This window comes from Fistularia commersonii, chromosome 23 (assembly GCF_037954325.1).
Source record: "Fistularia commersonii isolate RoL2024-O1a breed Wild chromosome 23, RoL_Fcom_v1.0, whole genome shotgun sequence".
Lineage (NCBI taxonomy): Eukaryota > Metazoa > Chordata > Actinopteri > Syngnathiformes > Fistulariidae > Fistularia > Fistularia commersonii.
In genome coordinates, this window is record NC_141306.1 from 1,084,945 (window position 1) to 1,101,367 (window position 16,423).

At 48.1% G+C, this 16,423-nt stretch overlaps 1 protein-coding gene across 11 annotated transcripts in view; it reads right to left on the reverse strand.

The window, feature by feature from the left end:
• Nucleotides 1–16,214, reverse strand: part of vav2 (vav guanine nucleotide exchange factor 2) — a 138,166-nt gene extending 121,952 nt beyond the window's left edge. For all 11 annotated transcript variants that reach the window (XM_086170898.1, XM_086170894.1, XM_086170896.1 and 8 more), the window contains exon 1: nt 15,820–16,214. In XM_086170898.1, coding sequence (XP_086027024.1) covers nt 15,820–16,023 — 204 coding nt within the window. In that variant the 5' untranslated portion in view covers nt 16,024–16,214. The remainder of the gene's footprint in view (nt 1–15,819) is intronic.
• Nucleotides 16,215–16,423: the final 209 nt, after the last annotated feature.

Genomic DNA, 16,423 nt, shown 5'->3' on the forward strand with positions numbered 1-16,423 from the left:
ATACTGCAACGCCGGTGGCGGTGGGGGAGTTATGATAAGAATGCACGGGGTCGGGGGGTTAGATGTGGGGGTTATCGGGGCAGGAGGGGGCCGGCGTCCTCCGGGCCAGGCATTGTTGCGCCGGTCCAAGGTGGGGCGGGGTGTGTGTTCTGAACGCTCTGTTCTGCGTCCAGATGTTCCTCGTTGTCCGTCTGGAGCGCCGTGGAAAGTGGAGAGGAAGGGATTACACAATCCCCACCCTCCCACCCCTTGGCGAGTGTTTAGAGCGGAGCAGGAAGTGAGAAGCTCTGGTCGTCCACTGGGGAAAAATATACCGTATATAAAGCGAGAAGGGAGATACCATTTGGTCATGGGAGCGGGGGGGGTTGGATGGTTCCACCTCCCCGTCCGGGTTGTTTCCCGTTTTCCGGAGACTTGTTACCATGGCAACATAGCCGTCATCCCCATCCCCAGCGATTAGACGGGTCCCGTCGTGCTCTTGAAGGACCAATCAGCGTCGACAAGCGATGAGAAGGTAAACAAACATGGCCGTCGCTGTCATTAGCGCGGCTAGCTGCTCCGTCCTCCATTATTGTAGTCCACTCCGGGTTGCCCCTCCCGCTCCGCCATCTTTGTTTCCAGATTCCCGTCCCGGCCGACGCTACTTCCTGCGCCGCGACTCCCGGTTCTCATGGCTCTTAGCGACACACGCTAGCAGCGTGTTTGATTGACAGCAGCTAAGGTTGGCGTTAGACGGGTTCGGTCACGTTCTTGGCGGGCCAATCAGAAGCAGCCCTTCGGTTCGCAGGCTCGGGGAGCGTCGACAAGCGGTGAGAAGGTAAACAAACATGGCCGTCGCTGTCATTAGCGCGGCTAGCTGCTCCGTCCTCCATTACTGTAGTCCAGTCTGGTTCGCCCGGTTCTCATGGCTCTTAGCGGCACACGCTAGCATAGCAGCATGTTTGATTGACAGCAGCTGAGGTCGGCGTTAGACGGGTTCGGTCACGTTCTTGGCGGGCCAATCAGAAGCAGCGGATTTATTCGCTTTTTATGCATAGATAGTTTTTATATTAAAAGTATAAAATTAAAGCAGAAATATGGCTGGTGTTGGAACGTCGTCATGGTTACATGACAACATTTAATGGCCTGGAACAGCCATCTGCTCTGGATGGTGATATCATTTATTTTTAAACACACACATATAGAGATATGTATTCATAAATAGTGCATAAAATTCAGCGTTGGCCTCGTCCCAGGCGTTAGCCTCCTCCCGAACCCGCCGCGATCCAGGAATTATCCGGCGCCGCCGGCGCTGCCAGAGCGCTCGGCGTTGAGTAATAACGCGGTTATGAGCGGTTTAATGATTCCTCTCGGGACGCCTTAATGTTTGGCCGCGATCAAAGTGCAACGGCGCAACAACGGAAAATTATTGCCAGATTTAACCCTTTCACGCCCGGGCCTTTTTATTAGTATTTCTATTTTATTTATTATTTCTTGACTCTTGGAAAAATCGTGGCAAAACAGATGGATCTCATCTCCTTTGTTTTTTTTCTTTTTTTGTTTGTTTTTAATTTTTAAAAAAGACAAACACAGTAAAGAGCGTAAATAAGGGAAAGTGATTGACAGGTGACGTTTGATTGACAGCTGTGATCAGACGAGGAGCCGAGATCGTCGTCCATGAGGAACCGGCGAATTGATAAGCGCTATTTCGATCATCTGATCGCCCAATTGGCCTCGACCTGCAGGAGGAAGCGCCAAGATGGCGGTCGTGTCTGTGGCGGCCGGTTGCCATGGTGACGGGCCACATGGGCAGCGAACATTGGGGCCTTTGAGCAAGGCGGATGCCCCAAAGTTGCTTTAAATAGCCTTGTTAGCGCCCCGTCATTGCTAGCCAGTTTCCCCCAATGATTAGCTCCTCTTAGCTGCTACCTCCGTCACGCTAACCGCTAACTCACTTTGCCGCTATCCTTCTTTGATAGAAAGAAATCCCCTGCACACACACACACACACACACACACACACACTCACACACAGCACCGCCGCCACGACATTTATGAGAAATTGGTTTTTAGAAATATCATCAATCAAAGATGGAGGGAAGGAGCTGCGAGCGGGAACGAAAAAAAGAAGGAAAAAAAAAACCACAGAAGGGAGGAAGAGGATGAAGAATCGCAGACGCAAAGAACGACAGCGGCGTCGAGGAAATATCATGATGCTCACAACTCTGACTGAGTGAATTTTAAATATAAACACATTTAGCATTAGCGGGTGAGACGTGTTCGCTAAGACCAAATCCACATCCGTCAGTGTGAATGAGAGGGTGAATGACTGAATGTGTCAATATGACTGACAGGTGATCGGCTCATGTTAAGCCCCGCCTCTCCCTCTGATGTCAGTTCTGATTGGCTCTCGTCGAATGAATGAATGAATGAATGGATTCTGATGGAGCGAGATGTGTCCTGTTTGATTGACAGCTGATCGCCACAGGTGAAACCCAAAAGTGAGCCGGGACTGGGATTGGCTCCGGTAAATCTCCTCATGGCCTCAGAGCGGACGATTAATCGATCGATTAATTAATTACTCATTGTATATATTTTTAAAAAATCTAACTGATCGCTGTGGATCCGAATTTCGCTGAAGGTTAACCGTCCGCCAGAGTGTCCTTGAGCATGTCGAGGGTGAATCGGCGGGAAAAGATCCCTCCGCTAACTGCTAGCGTGTTCTTCTTCTTCCCCCTTAATCGGCCTGATTAACAAGAGCCGAAGCGGCGGAGCTGATCAATAATTACAGGCGCGTCTCGTGGGACCGAGCAGAACATTGTAACCCCCCCCGACCCCCCCGGTGCCCTTTCCTCTGGCCAATTACATGACAGGATCAATAGCTGTCAGTAATGGGATATCAGCACTTCTTGTAGCGGAAACAAGCGCAACATAGAAACGCCGTGAGTCACATGGGCGGAGGGGGCGGGGCAACGTGGTGGTTCAGCTTCCTTCGGGAATGAAAAAAGATAGTGACTGGTAGTGTATTATTGTGTGTGTGTGTGTGTGTGTGTGTGTGTCCGGGGGGGTCGGGGTTCCATCCCCTTCCCCGGAGAACAATCCAGATCCTCATCTGTTCCCGGCTGCAGGAAACGAGCCGCCGCTAGCATACAACTCCAAATTAAGATTCCCGGCAACAAAAGCCCGCCGCAAAGCGTGCACGCGCATGTGTGTGTGTGTGTGTGTGTGTGTGTGTGTGTGTGTTCACACGGTCACGTCCGACGGCGAACGTGTGCTGTCCGTCTCACGTTAATGTTTCATAATCTTTAAACAATCAAGGAGGAAACTGAGTGGAAACGAGCTAAAAATAGCCAAGTCGTCGTCGGATATTGTGTGGCGCGCACACACACACACACACACACACACACACACACACACACGCTAGATGAAGACAGATGTCAGTGGAGCGTGGAGGGGAATCGCTACTGGTGATTAGAAAATTAAGGGGTTGAAATCAATCATCAGACATGGAAAAACTATCACTCGTACTGTGTGTGTGTGTGTGTGTGTGTGTGTGTGTGTGTGTGTGTGTGTGTGTGTGTGTGTGTGTGTGTGTGTGTGTGTGTGTGTGTGAGCTGCAGGGAAGACATCCAGCCATGTGTCTCGGGGAGCCTCCACACGGACCGCGTCCGTTCGCCTCGCCGCTGCCCCGGATAGGAGTGATGCGTCACAAACAGAAAGCGCTAATCTGTGTTTTGTTGTTGTTGTTTTTTTTTTTTTCTTATGCCTTCATTCCGTGGCGAGATCTTCCTGAAGATCTTCTGATCTCAGCTGCGTCTCACTAACGGTGGCTTCAGCTCAGCGACCTCCAGCAAGGGAGGAGCTAATTCCTTGATTCCATGCAAGAAACGGCGACCGGATGCGGCAACGGTGGTTAGCATGGCGTTAGCTTCACAGAAGGTCCGTGATGTTTACTGTGAAGCTTACGGTTTAGCTGTGAAGCTAACGCCATGCTAACCACCGTTTTATGGGATCAAGGATGAACTCGTCTCTTGACCAATGGCAGCCAGGATCAGCTCCAGCCCCAAACTAAACCAGGATAAAGGGTTTAGTTAATGAATCTTCTTCTTCTGCTTTGGGCCTTTCCCTTCAGGGGTCTCCACAGCAAATCAAACTTCTCCATCTAACCCTATTCTCTGGATCCTCTTCTCTAATGACGTCCATAAATCTTCTCTCTGGTCTTCCTTTAGACCTCCTGCCGGGCAGCTCCACCTTCAGCAACCTTCTACCCAGGTCTTCACCATGGTTTAGACATGAAAAGAGGAGTGTTCATGTCCAAATCATCTTACAGGACATACATGTCCTGCTCTCCTGTGACACATTATTTTTTTCCTTTCGGTTTTTCCCTTCAGGTCTCCACGGTGAATCAAACTTCTCCACCTAACCCTGTTCTCTGGATCCTCCTCTCTCACACCAACTACCTTCATATCCTCTCTCACAAAGTCCAAAAGTCTTCTCCTTGGTCTTCCTCCAGACCTCCAATTCCAGCATCCATCTTCCACTAGATCGCTGTTTGTCGCTGTCGCTGTTTGTCGGCCATACAACATCGCTGGTCTCACAACTTTTCTCCACCCATTCCAACCTGTTTGTTCCAGTTTCTTCTTGTCCACACTTTCCGTTGCTCTGGACTGTTGACCCCAAGTACCTGAAATCCTCCAGCTTCTTGATCTCCACTCCTTGTAGCCTCACCGTTCCTCACAGGTTCCTCTCATTCACACACATATATTCCGTCTTGCTGCGACTAACCTTCATTCCTCTCCTTTCCAGAGCATACCTCCACCTCTCTAGATGTTCCTCTAGATGTTTTCTGCTCTCACTACAGATCACAATGTCATCTGCAAACATCATGGTCCATGGGGATTCCTGTCTAACCTCATCTGTCAGCCTGTCCATCACCACTGCAAACAAGAAGGGGCTCAGAGCTGATCCCTGATGGAGTCCCACCACCACCTTGAACTTCTCTGATACCCCTACAGCACACCTCAACACTGTCTCAAAGCTAGCATACATGTCCTGCACCAGTAAAGCATACTTCTCTGCCACTCCAGACTTCCTCATACAACACCAGAGTTCCTCTCTTGGCACCCAATTATATGCTTTTTCTAGGTCTGGTTTAGTCATGAATGAATGGGCTGATCTTTAGCCACATGCTAACAGCTTTCCTAGCAAGGAAGGCCGGGCCGTCCCACCGAGGACTTTTCCCTCCAGGTGATCTCCAGGCCATTTCAGGGCTAATGAGGTTATTTTCAAATCCCCCTCCCCCGCAGCCTCTGCTAGCACATCTTGCTTTTATGCTGCTTTTAGCCCAACCTGAATGTTTATCGTCATTTTACGAGAGAAAAATACAACAAATATTAGCATCAAATGAGGCCTTCCAAGGTGCAAAAACGTATCCCTATTTAGCCCCGTCCCATAATTAAATCCCTTTTGATGCAAAGAAAATAAAAGAAGAAGCCGGAGGGAGAGAAGAAATAAACATTTACTGAATCAGTCTGCGGTTTTATGGGTTGTTTGAGGGTTTTGTTTGATTCTAGCTGTTGTTTTATTCCCTTTAAGTGAAAAACAACAAACAAAACATCAAGCTGTTTTCATGGCCTCCTTCCAGGTGTGTGCGTGTGTGTGTGTGTGTGTGTGTGTGCGTGTGTGTGTGTGTGTGTGTGTGTGTGTGTGTGTGTGTGTGTGTGTGTGTGTCTTCCCAACTCATCTCACGACTTTAAAATCACAACTCCTTTTCTTACAGTACTGACAATGTATCAAATCCTCTGGCCAATCGGCAGCGGGCAATCTGGTGACATCACGATTTAGTATCGGCAAGACTTGCTTTCTGAAAGTAGGTACTGAAAAAGTACAGGTACTAGTTACTTAAGAAGTACAGGGTACCTGATGCTCAAGAAGTGCAGGGCATCCAGTACTAAAACATACAGGGTACAAGGTACAAAAGAAGTACAAGGTACTAAAGAAGTACAGGGTATCAGTTATCCAAGTACGTGGTATCAGTTATCCAAGTTAAGGGTACCAGGTACAAAAGAAGTACAAGATACCAGGTGCTCAAGAAGTGCAGAGCATCAGTTATCAAAGTACAGGGTACAAGGTACTAAAGATGTACAAGGTACTAAAGACGTATAAGGTACTAAAGAAGTACAGGGTATCAATTATCCAAGTACAGGGTATCAGTTACCCAAGTTAAGGGTACCAGGTACAAAATAAGTACAAGGTACCAGGTGCTCAAGAAGTGCAGAGCATCAGTTATCAAAGTACAGGGTACTAAAGACGTATAAGGTACTAAAGAAGTACAGGGTATCAATTATCCAAGTACAGGGTATCAGTTACCCAAGTTAAGGGTACCAGGTACAAAAGAAGTATAAGGTACCAGGTGCTCAAGAAGTGCAGAGCATCAGTTATCAAAGTACAGGGTACAAGGTACTAAAGATGTACAAGGTACTAAAGACGTATAAGGTACTAAAGAAGTACAGGGTATCAATTATCCAAGTACGGGGTACCAGGTACAAAAGAAGTACAAGGTACCAGGTGCTTGAGAAGTGCAGGGCATCAGGTACTAAAAACCATTCCGGGTACCAAGTGCCAAAGAAGTAGAGGGTACCAGGTACTATCCCTGATGAAAACCCAAAAAGAACCCAGTCGAGCTGCGCTTGAACCGTGTTTGGAAAAATGCCACAGCATGAGTACACGGAGCCAAGGCTACCACATGGGTATTTTTCAGCGGCCTAGCAAAAGGCTAAAGATGCTACACAGGGCCCTCGGGCAGCAAACAGCTGCTAGAAATGACTAAAGCATGAAAACACGTCTAAAACGAGTCTATTAACAACAATTACGACTTCCTGCTAGCGCTGGAGAGCAGAAGCCATTTGACAGTGGAGCAAACAAGCGTAAGTGAACAAATCAATTAAGTGTCTTGATTGTTCTTAATTGGCCAACCCTTCCAGGACCACCTCAACGGGGGAGTGACATAATTAATGTCATGTGTTCACTGCCGTGACGAGCGCTGCGAGGAAAAAAAAAACAAAAAACGGTTGTTTGTTGCCATTAGAAGGGTCCTGGTGGGTACATTTAACATTTTATGTGCAAAAGGGGTGAAGGTCTAATGATCTATACATTCAAGGAACATAATTGGTGACGGTTCTAATGAAGATTCAACAGTAGATATACGTTCCTGCCCGCACCAGTGAGTTGTAGATCGTGACATAAAGAAGGAGATCGCGGATACAAGCAGCCATTATGAGCTTCTTGGTGTCTGGGCTCTTCTTGTAGGCCTCACAAGAAGCACCAAGGACAAAGTTCTCCCTGACAGTGACGGTTAATACTTTGTCAAGCGCAGGCCCTGCCCACATATCCAGTGAATTAAAAATATTGGTAGGTACCAAAAAAGTACCAGGTATTAGAGTGTGAGGTACTGGTTACTAAAGAAGCACAGGGTGCCGAAGAAGCATACGGTATCATGGGATAAAAAGTGGGGGTACAAGGGTACGTGCCATTTGGACTTGTCGCCAAGGTATGTCCGTCCACTACGACTGACACGTCTCTGTTTGGACGCCTTTTCCAAGAGTTGCCGACCGTCTTTGTACGCCTTACGAGACGTGTTACATCGAGCTTTGTATTTCACCCTTTCGAACCCTTCCGCTGCTTTACAACCTTCCATGCCAGCAGAAAAGCTGGACTGTCAACACTTCTGCTTTCCCGAACCGACCACAGCCACCAATCACATGACAGTTCTCTGACAGAAAGGAGGTCTACCCGGATGACATTTCGGGAACTCCAGAGGGACACCAGAGGCCTTTGGAGAAAGGGTTAGAAGCTCGGCCAACCGGGAGGAGCTCCGAGTAGAGCTGCTGCTCCTCCAGCATCCAGAGGAACCAGATGAGGTGGCTCTGGCATCTGGTCCGGACACTTCCTTGACACCTCCTGAGTGAGGTGATCCTGGTACATCCTGCCAGGAGGAGAAGACCAAGGACACATCGGAGGGACTCCATCTCCAGACTGGCCTGGGAACTCCCCGGAATTCCCCCAGAAGAGCTGGACCAAGCGGCTGCAGAGATGGAAGTCTTGGTCGCCACCGCCCTCGCGAACCCCTCTTGCTCCCAAGAATATCTGACGATACTTTTAGAGGTTTACGGCCTCCTGAGAGCTTCAGCTGAATTATTCCACGCAAAAACCGGCACAGTAAAAGTTCTGTTTCTCATTCCAGCACAAAAAAAAAAATCACTGCATCAGCAGTCGTTTTTTTTTTCTCCCCCCACCCTGAAAGAAGAAATCCGAATCAGTCCAGAAGAAGTCAGGCTGTTACACAACTACAGAGGCTTCATTACTTAGCCTGCGAGCTTCACTGCACTTAAAAGAACCCGTTATAAATTAGAGATAAGTTGTCAAGGGGGGGGGGTGTCTCCAAAAACATTGATTTTTTTGGTTATACGCCATCCGTCGTGTCAAAAGGTTATTTATTTTTCATTCCAGTAAAAGCGCTGGATTTCCGAGAGCGTCCTTCAAAGCTAACGGACGCCGGCTTCGTCCGGCAGCGTAGCGCAGGGTCTCGGCAGAGTGACCTTGAACACAACGCTAGCTGAATTCCTTGTACTCCAGCTTCCCCCTCCCCAACACACACACACACACACACACACACACACACACACACACACACACACACACACACACCCCGGATCCCCTTCCTCGCTCAGGCAAGTCGGGACATCGTGTGAAAGGAAGAACGGGAGATAAACAAGAGAAGAGTTCAACAGAAATTCTCAGGGCGCCCGCATGAGCAGGATAATTAGCGTCGCTAGCGTCTTCTGTGAGCTGCCCGTTAGCTACTTTAAGGTTCTACACTTCCTCGTCCATTAGCTTGCCGTCACAAACTTCATGTTAGCTTAAATCAGACATGTGTTAGCATCTTTGAACCGTCTGTTATCGTCTGTTCCCCTGGAACAGCCGACCTCGTCTCCGAACCCCTCCTGCTGCCGCTATGCCGGCGCCAAAAAAAAAATCTGTTAGCTACTTTTCATTAGCCGGTGGCGGCCAGCTGTTGGAGTGGTTTAACGACGTTTTGGCGTCTGCTAGCGATCGATTCAATTCTATTTGCCTTAATTAGCCAAACGGTGTTGATTTTCCCCGTGTCCTCGCATCGGTTGCGGCTGCTTTAGCGCCTTTTAGCAGGGTAGCTAAAACGTCGTTGCTGCCAGCGGACCGAAAAACCGCCAGCGGGTCATTTTCCTAGAATTCGTTTCGCACTAACGGTTCGAGGTGTAATGCATCGCTATGGCAACGCAGATATACCTCCAAGCGCAGGACGACTTCTAGCTAACCTCCGGACGGCATCAGCGCGAGAATGATGACTAAACATTATGCTTGTGCCGTGAAAATCAATGCTACCTATTAGCGGGTACATTCTACCCCGATGGTGCTTTTCGGGCGAAAAAAACGCAACGATAATTTTTTTCTTTTTTTTTTTCTTTTTTTTAGTTGTCGTATTGATTTTGTGTTTCTGGTCCCGGGTGGGCGGGGGTGCGGCGGAGGAGCCCCAGCTGTGAAGACCAGGATGTGTCGCTAACAAGCTCCATTAGCAGGATTACCTACATCCGGCGAGAACTCCGGGTCGCCGGGTCAACGGTAGACAAAAAGACTACGATTAAATTACCCCTGGGGTGGGGGGGGGGGGTGGGGGGGGGGCGGAGGGGGGGGTGAACGTCCACAATGAGCCCCCCCATATTGCCCCCCCCCCCCACACACACACACACACACACCTCCTGAACAGAGATATTACAACAGTGTTAGCTAGCATTTAGCATGTTGTTTTCTGGTTCATTCACTCCCTGATCTTATTTCCTGGAGCCTGGAGACAAGGCTTTCAATCAAATTGGTGTGTGTGTGTGTGTGTGTGTGTGTGTGTGTGTGTGTGTGTGTGTGTGTATCTGCAACTCAGCGTCATTTGCTTTACTGACCATCTCCTTTTAATTTATTTTCAAATTCAAGGCTTTTATTTTGTCTGTTGTTTTTTTTAATCTTCCTGTGCATAACTGGAGAATATTAGGTTATTTTAAGATCATTTGAGAATTTTTTTTTTACACGTTTCTAGTTGTTTCCTTTTGTTTTTTCGTCCTTTTCGTTATTTCATGGCAGCTTTTTGTCATCTATTTCAACTTACAGCTGATTTTTATGGCTTAGATGTGTTTTTTGTAAACTTTTGGTTACTCAGACAATTAATTTACTTGATTTTCATAGATTTTAAAGCTGTTTTCCAGAGTTTAAAGCAACATATTTATTATTAGTATTATTATTATATTTGATTATTATGAAATTGCTATTATTGTTATTGTTGTTGTTGTTATATTAATAATATAAAAATAGATGTTTTTAAAGATAATAATAATAATGCAATCACAAAACAACAATTAAAGTATATACTTATATATTCAATAAAGTATATCTTATTATTATTACAATTATTGTTGTTGTTGTATTGTTGTGATATTATTACGTTATGATTGTGATAATAATAATTATTATAGATAGAAAGAGTAATTATAATCAATTATAAAACAAAAATAAATAACTAAAGAATTTTCCCGTTTAGGATCAATAAAGTATTTCTTCTTATTATTATTATTATGATTATTATTATTGTTGTTATTGTTTTCATTATTATATTATTATTATTATTGCTGTTGTTTTTATCGTATAATTCATTGTATTTACCCTCTTCTTTCCTTTCAGCTTTCGTTATATGCTTTTAAAACCCGACCAGGAACAAAGCATCTAAAAGCACACACACACACACACACACACACACACACACACACACACACACACACACACACACACACACACACACACACACACACACACCCCTGAGCTTTAACAATCCAACTCCTCTGTGTTTACTCAGCTTTTAGCCGAGGATGAGGAGAAGATAAAGGAGGGGGGTTGATATCAAATCTTCTGTTGGACAGAGAAGGAGGAGGAGATCTGCAGTCTGGAGGACGAGCTGGGAGGTGATTCAGCCAGAGCACAGGTACAAGAACACCTCACACACACACACACACACACACACACACACACACACACACACACACACACCACAAACATACATACACACACAGATATCCACCTGAGTCATCCCTAAGGCATCCACAACTACCTAACAGAAGGGAGAAAAGAACAGCTAAAACACACACACACACACACACACACACACACACACACACACACACACACACACACACACACACACACACACACACACACACACACACACACACACACACACGGGTATTTCAGAAGCAGCCCGAGGCGTAGGATTCAGAACGCGAACACTCGCCACCCCCCTGAAACAACTCGGAGCCGAGGTCGTCTGGGTCGGCCCATTACGCCAAGAGGTGGGGGGGATTTTTATTTGCTCACTTTATTTTTATTTACCTGATTTAGATATATATATATATATATATATATATCTGGCCTGTCAATCAATCCCGGCCTTGTTTTTCCACTCGTCAGCTTATTGGCCGCAGACGATCGGCTGTCCCATTTTCCCCGGAGCCCCCTGAACGCACCGTCTCAAAGTGTTATTCATTCGGCTAAAGACGCCCTTCCTCATTTTTATGCTACTGTCGACACGCCGCCAGTCAAACACAGCCTTGTGTCAACACAATCTCAGGACGGCGCTTGTTTTGCGAAGCGACCGGCCGGGAGGACTCGCTTTTTTGCGGTGCGCTCACGTGCGCCGCGAAAAGCTACGGAGACATTAAGAGGCCCATTGTGCTTCCGCACAACGTCCCGGTAGCCGAAGGCCTTGAGAGACGAGTCAATATAACCTTTTGTTACCGTAGTTACGAGGTATGATGCCGGTAATCTTTCTGCCACGAGTGCCGTCGTCGCCACGGCTAGCAAAACATGAGCATGAACACAAGAAGCATTAGCGCAAACACGAGAAACATTTGCGCAAAACATGAGAAACATTAGTGCGAATAAGAGAAACATTAGCATGAACACGAGAAACATTCGCACAAGCATGAGAAACCTAAACGCAAACACAAGAAACATTAGCACAAACACGAGAAACATTAGCGCCAACGCAAGAGTCCTTAGCGCGAACATTTGAAACATTAGCACGAACACGTGAAACATTCACACAAGCATGAGAAACATTAGCGCCAACATGAGAAACATTAGCACGAACCTGAGAAGCACTAGCATAAGCATGAGAAACCTTAACACAAACATGAGAAACATTAGCACGAACACAAGAAACATTAGCACAAGCTAGAGAAACCTTAGTGTGAACATGAGAAACATTAGCACTGCCAAAAAAAGTACGAACTGTCTTCCTGACCTCCTTATTGGTCGGCGCTCTACGACCTGACTGCGTGAGCTTCATCTTCATCTCCAGACAGTTTTTAGATGTTTACGATCAGGACGCTAGCCTAGAAGTTAGCTGTCCCGATGGTCACGTCCCTCGAAGGGGCCGGAGGTGAATCGGATCTCCTCTGGTTGGGTCCGAATGTGGCGCTCTGGAACATCATGCTCTAAAACTAGCATTAAAAAACTAGCTAACGTGACGCCTGACCCCCGACCCCTTTCATCTCAGATTGTGCAGTTTACGATTTAAGTAGAAAGGAAAACCCATCGCCATGGCAACACAATAGGTAAGCATGAAATGAATCACAGGAAAAAAGAAAACACCGTTCTCCGTATAAATTAGCAATAGCGGTTAGCAATGAACAATTATCTCAAGACTGGAATAAAATCACTTTGCAAACAAAAAAAAGGGGAATATTCAAATGTGATCCGTCTTCTACGGATTCACGTTCCGTTCCTGCATAAAAAAAAAAACAAGATAATAAGTCGAGTTTTCTTCGGTTTGCAGGATTTGTTTTCAGCACTTTTAGGACTTCGGACACGTCCTGCCGGGGCTTTCCGGGTTAGATCTCCACTAGAAGACGTGCTTCGCTGATATTTGGCAGCGGTGGATGGGGGTGGTTGGATCAGGGTGACATCACACATGGTGAAGCAACCACACACACACACACACACACCAAGACTACAATAAAACACACAACTTAAATACAATGACAAACGCAGCGGAGCACGGGCCGGGACCGCCGCCAACCTGCGCACGTTATTGTGATTAGATTCAGAACTGGGCCTGACCCTGTATCACACACACACACACACACACACACACACACACACACACACACACACACACACACACACACACACACATACGACTTAACCTCAACTCCCATTCTGATGTCACATCATGAAATATTTTCTAACACCTACTCCTCCTGTCAAACACATATGGGGTTGCTATGGCAACGGGGAGAGGGTGATGGGGGGGGGGGGGGGCGCTAACACGCTAACAGGCCGGTCTCTATCCGGCAGGAAACGATCGGTCGCCATGCAAAGCGGCGTTCGGAAACGTAATCGCCGCCGGGCTCCTCCTGATTTGGATACGACGGTGCGTTCAAGCACCAGCTGACCTTTCGGCGCCGGGATTGAATCACGCACTTCAGCGAGCCAGCAGGAGGTCGGAGACAAGAACACACACCTGAGGAGGAGGAGGGGTAGAAGATACCAGAGGGAGGGATGGATGGATGGATGGATGGACGTATGGATGGATGGATAATAGAAGATGGATGGATGGATGGATGGATGGATGGATGGATGGATGGATGGATGGATGGATGGATAATAGAAGAAGGATGGATGGATGGATGATAGAAGATGGATGGATGGATGGATGGATGGATAATAGAAGAAGGATGGATGGATGGATGATAGATAAAGGATGGATGGATGGATGGATGGATGGATGGATGGATGGAGGTGCTCTGATGCAGCACAAACCCAAGCACTTTCTAAAATGGTTTCACCCGCTTTCCTGTTTTTCCCTGGACTTCCTGTTGTGAAAGGGGGCGGAGCTTAACTCCCACGCATCACCTGTCAATCATGGACGCCGAACGTCCACCCTCTCACGCACACCTGCAGACCGTCTGGTCTACAGAACCTGCTGAGATCGGGACTGTGGACCAAAGCAGAAGCCAGGCAGGAGAACATGGAGAACCAAGGTAGGGAACATGTAGGAGCCACGGGAGGAGAACACGGAGAACATGTAGAACCGAGCAGGGGAACAATGGTAGGAGAACATGGAGAACCCGGCGTTCCTCTGTGGTGAGTGAGAATCCAGACATAAGCCTCTGGCAGGCTGATCCACCGCTGTGGTCGCAGCAACTTCCCGCGGCGGCGAGCAGTTTCCTCCTCGCCGAGGCTTCGGAAACACCAGTCTGGAGCCTCCGAGGGAACGAGGAGCGAGGCGTGGACCTCCTCCAAGGAGACCCTGCCTCGTAATTACAACATCTGCCGGCGGATCTTCTGCCCCGGAACCAAAACGTTAACGGGCCGAAGCATTTCCTCCCAGAGCTCCCGGAGGACGAGGAACCGCGAGGAACCAGCGGAGGTTCTCGCTGACGCTCCAGCAGGGCCTCCAACATCCCTTCACCGCAAGAAGAACCAGGAAGAAGTTTTGTTTGTTAGCATCCAAAAGGGAAGCTAACTCAGCGGCGCCCTCTGGTGGACATAGCGGTGGTAACCATGGCGACGCAACACAGGCATGTTTGGTGTCATTTGAAAGGTTCTCGCGCGGCGAGGAAGATCCAACCAAACCCGACGCCATTCGGCCCTCGCCGTCCAAACGCCCCCCACTCCCACTCCCACTCCCACTCCCACTCCTGACTTCCCCTTGCATGTCAAACCACCCAAGCGTTTGCACGAAATCAAAAAGGACTCATCAAAAGTGAAAGGAAGTAGTTTCAAATCTCATCCTCATCAGATCACATTAAACCCACTCCCACTCCCACTCACACTCCCACTCACACACACACTCACACACCCCACCCCGTCCACAGGGGACGGGTGGGGCGATAACGGCGGCGGTTATCTAGCTAGCATCTCTCTCATCTGGAGCCAAACTGCATGTGCACTTCACTGGCACGGACGTGACCTGGAAATGAGAGTGACGGGTGGAAGAGGAGGTTCTCAACCTGCACCGATGTATTGATTATATTGATTAGTTATCAGCTGCAGTTGAAAGCTAGCGCATGTTCTCAATTATTTTGAAATCACCCTTGCAAAAATAAAAAAATGTTTTTTTCAACGTTTGGGTTTCTCGTGCAGCCGATGAGAACGACGCGGACGCCGCTCGTCTTCGGGCGATCAATAATCATCGGCGATCGATAATCACCTGCGATCGATAATCACCTGCGATCAATCATCAATCGTTGGAAACGAAGGCTTCGTGGCCGCCCGGCCACAAAACAACCAAAACGTGCACAAAACTCCCAACATTCTGTCACGGCGATCAATACCGATACGGATCAATATCTTTTATTTAGAAAAAGAAAAAAAAAAAAAAAACATATCACGTGACCACAAGTCCGGCTGTCATGGCCGACTTGGTCACACCAGAGAACCCATAATGAGTGTGTGTGTGGAGGTAGAACCTGCAGTGGACCTTATGGATCCTCACATACACACACACTCTCACACACACACACACACACACACCTTCCTTTTCTATCTGAAAGCAGTGAAATGCTGCGGTGGGCGTGTTGTGACAGGAAAGCCCAGGAGAGCTGGGGGTGCAGAAGGTTGGAGAAGGTGTGGAAGATCCAACCATCAAACATCTCAATCCATTATCAACAGATTGGTGTGCAGAAACAGGCGTGCACGCCGCGAACACACACACACACACACATATAATCATCATCATCCAGGTGCGAAAGTTGGGACTCACCTGAGACATCTGAGGCCGGAAATTGATCTCCTTGAGGTCCACGGATCCCGGCGAGAGGTTGTGCAGCATCTGGCAGAGGAGCACGCCGTCGCGCAGCGCCTGCGCCAGGTCGAAGACGGCCGCGGACGGCCAGACGACCCGGTGGTTCGGGGGCAGGACCTTGCAGTCGATCAACCACCGCCCGCACTGCCTCCACTCCTCCATGTCTGGATCGATTATCTATCGGGTTTTTTTTTTTAGCGGGGACCGGAAACCGGACCGGGAGCTGCTTCCAACGGCCGCCCAGCGAGCGGCGGCGGTCCCCGGCGTCGACCCAGGCGGTGCGTCCCCCCCCCCTCCACCTCTGCTCCGGGAAGGAAAAAAAAAAAAAAAAAAAAAAAAAAAAGAAACCGGATGTGTGTTTCGCTTCGATCTTCTCAGATCCGGTGTTCGATCTCACAACTTTATGGAGAACGGCGCTCCGTGTCCACACGCACGACGCATGTCAGCCCTCCTGCCCCCGCAACGTGGAAGTGTGTGTGGCGGGAGGTGCGGGATGGGAGGAGGAGGAGGAGGAGGCGGGGGAAGGGTGGGTAAATAAATAAAAATGAAAAAAAAGAGGAAG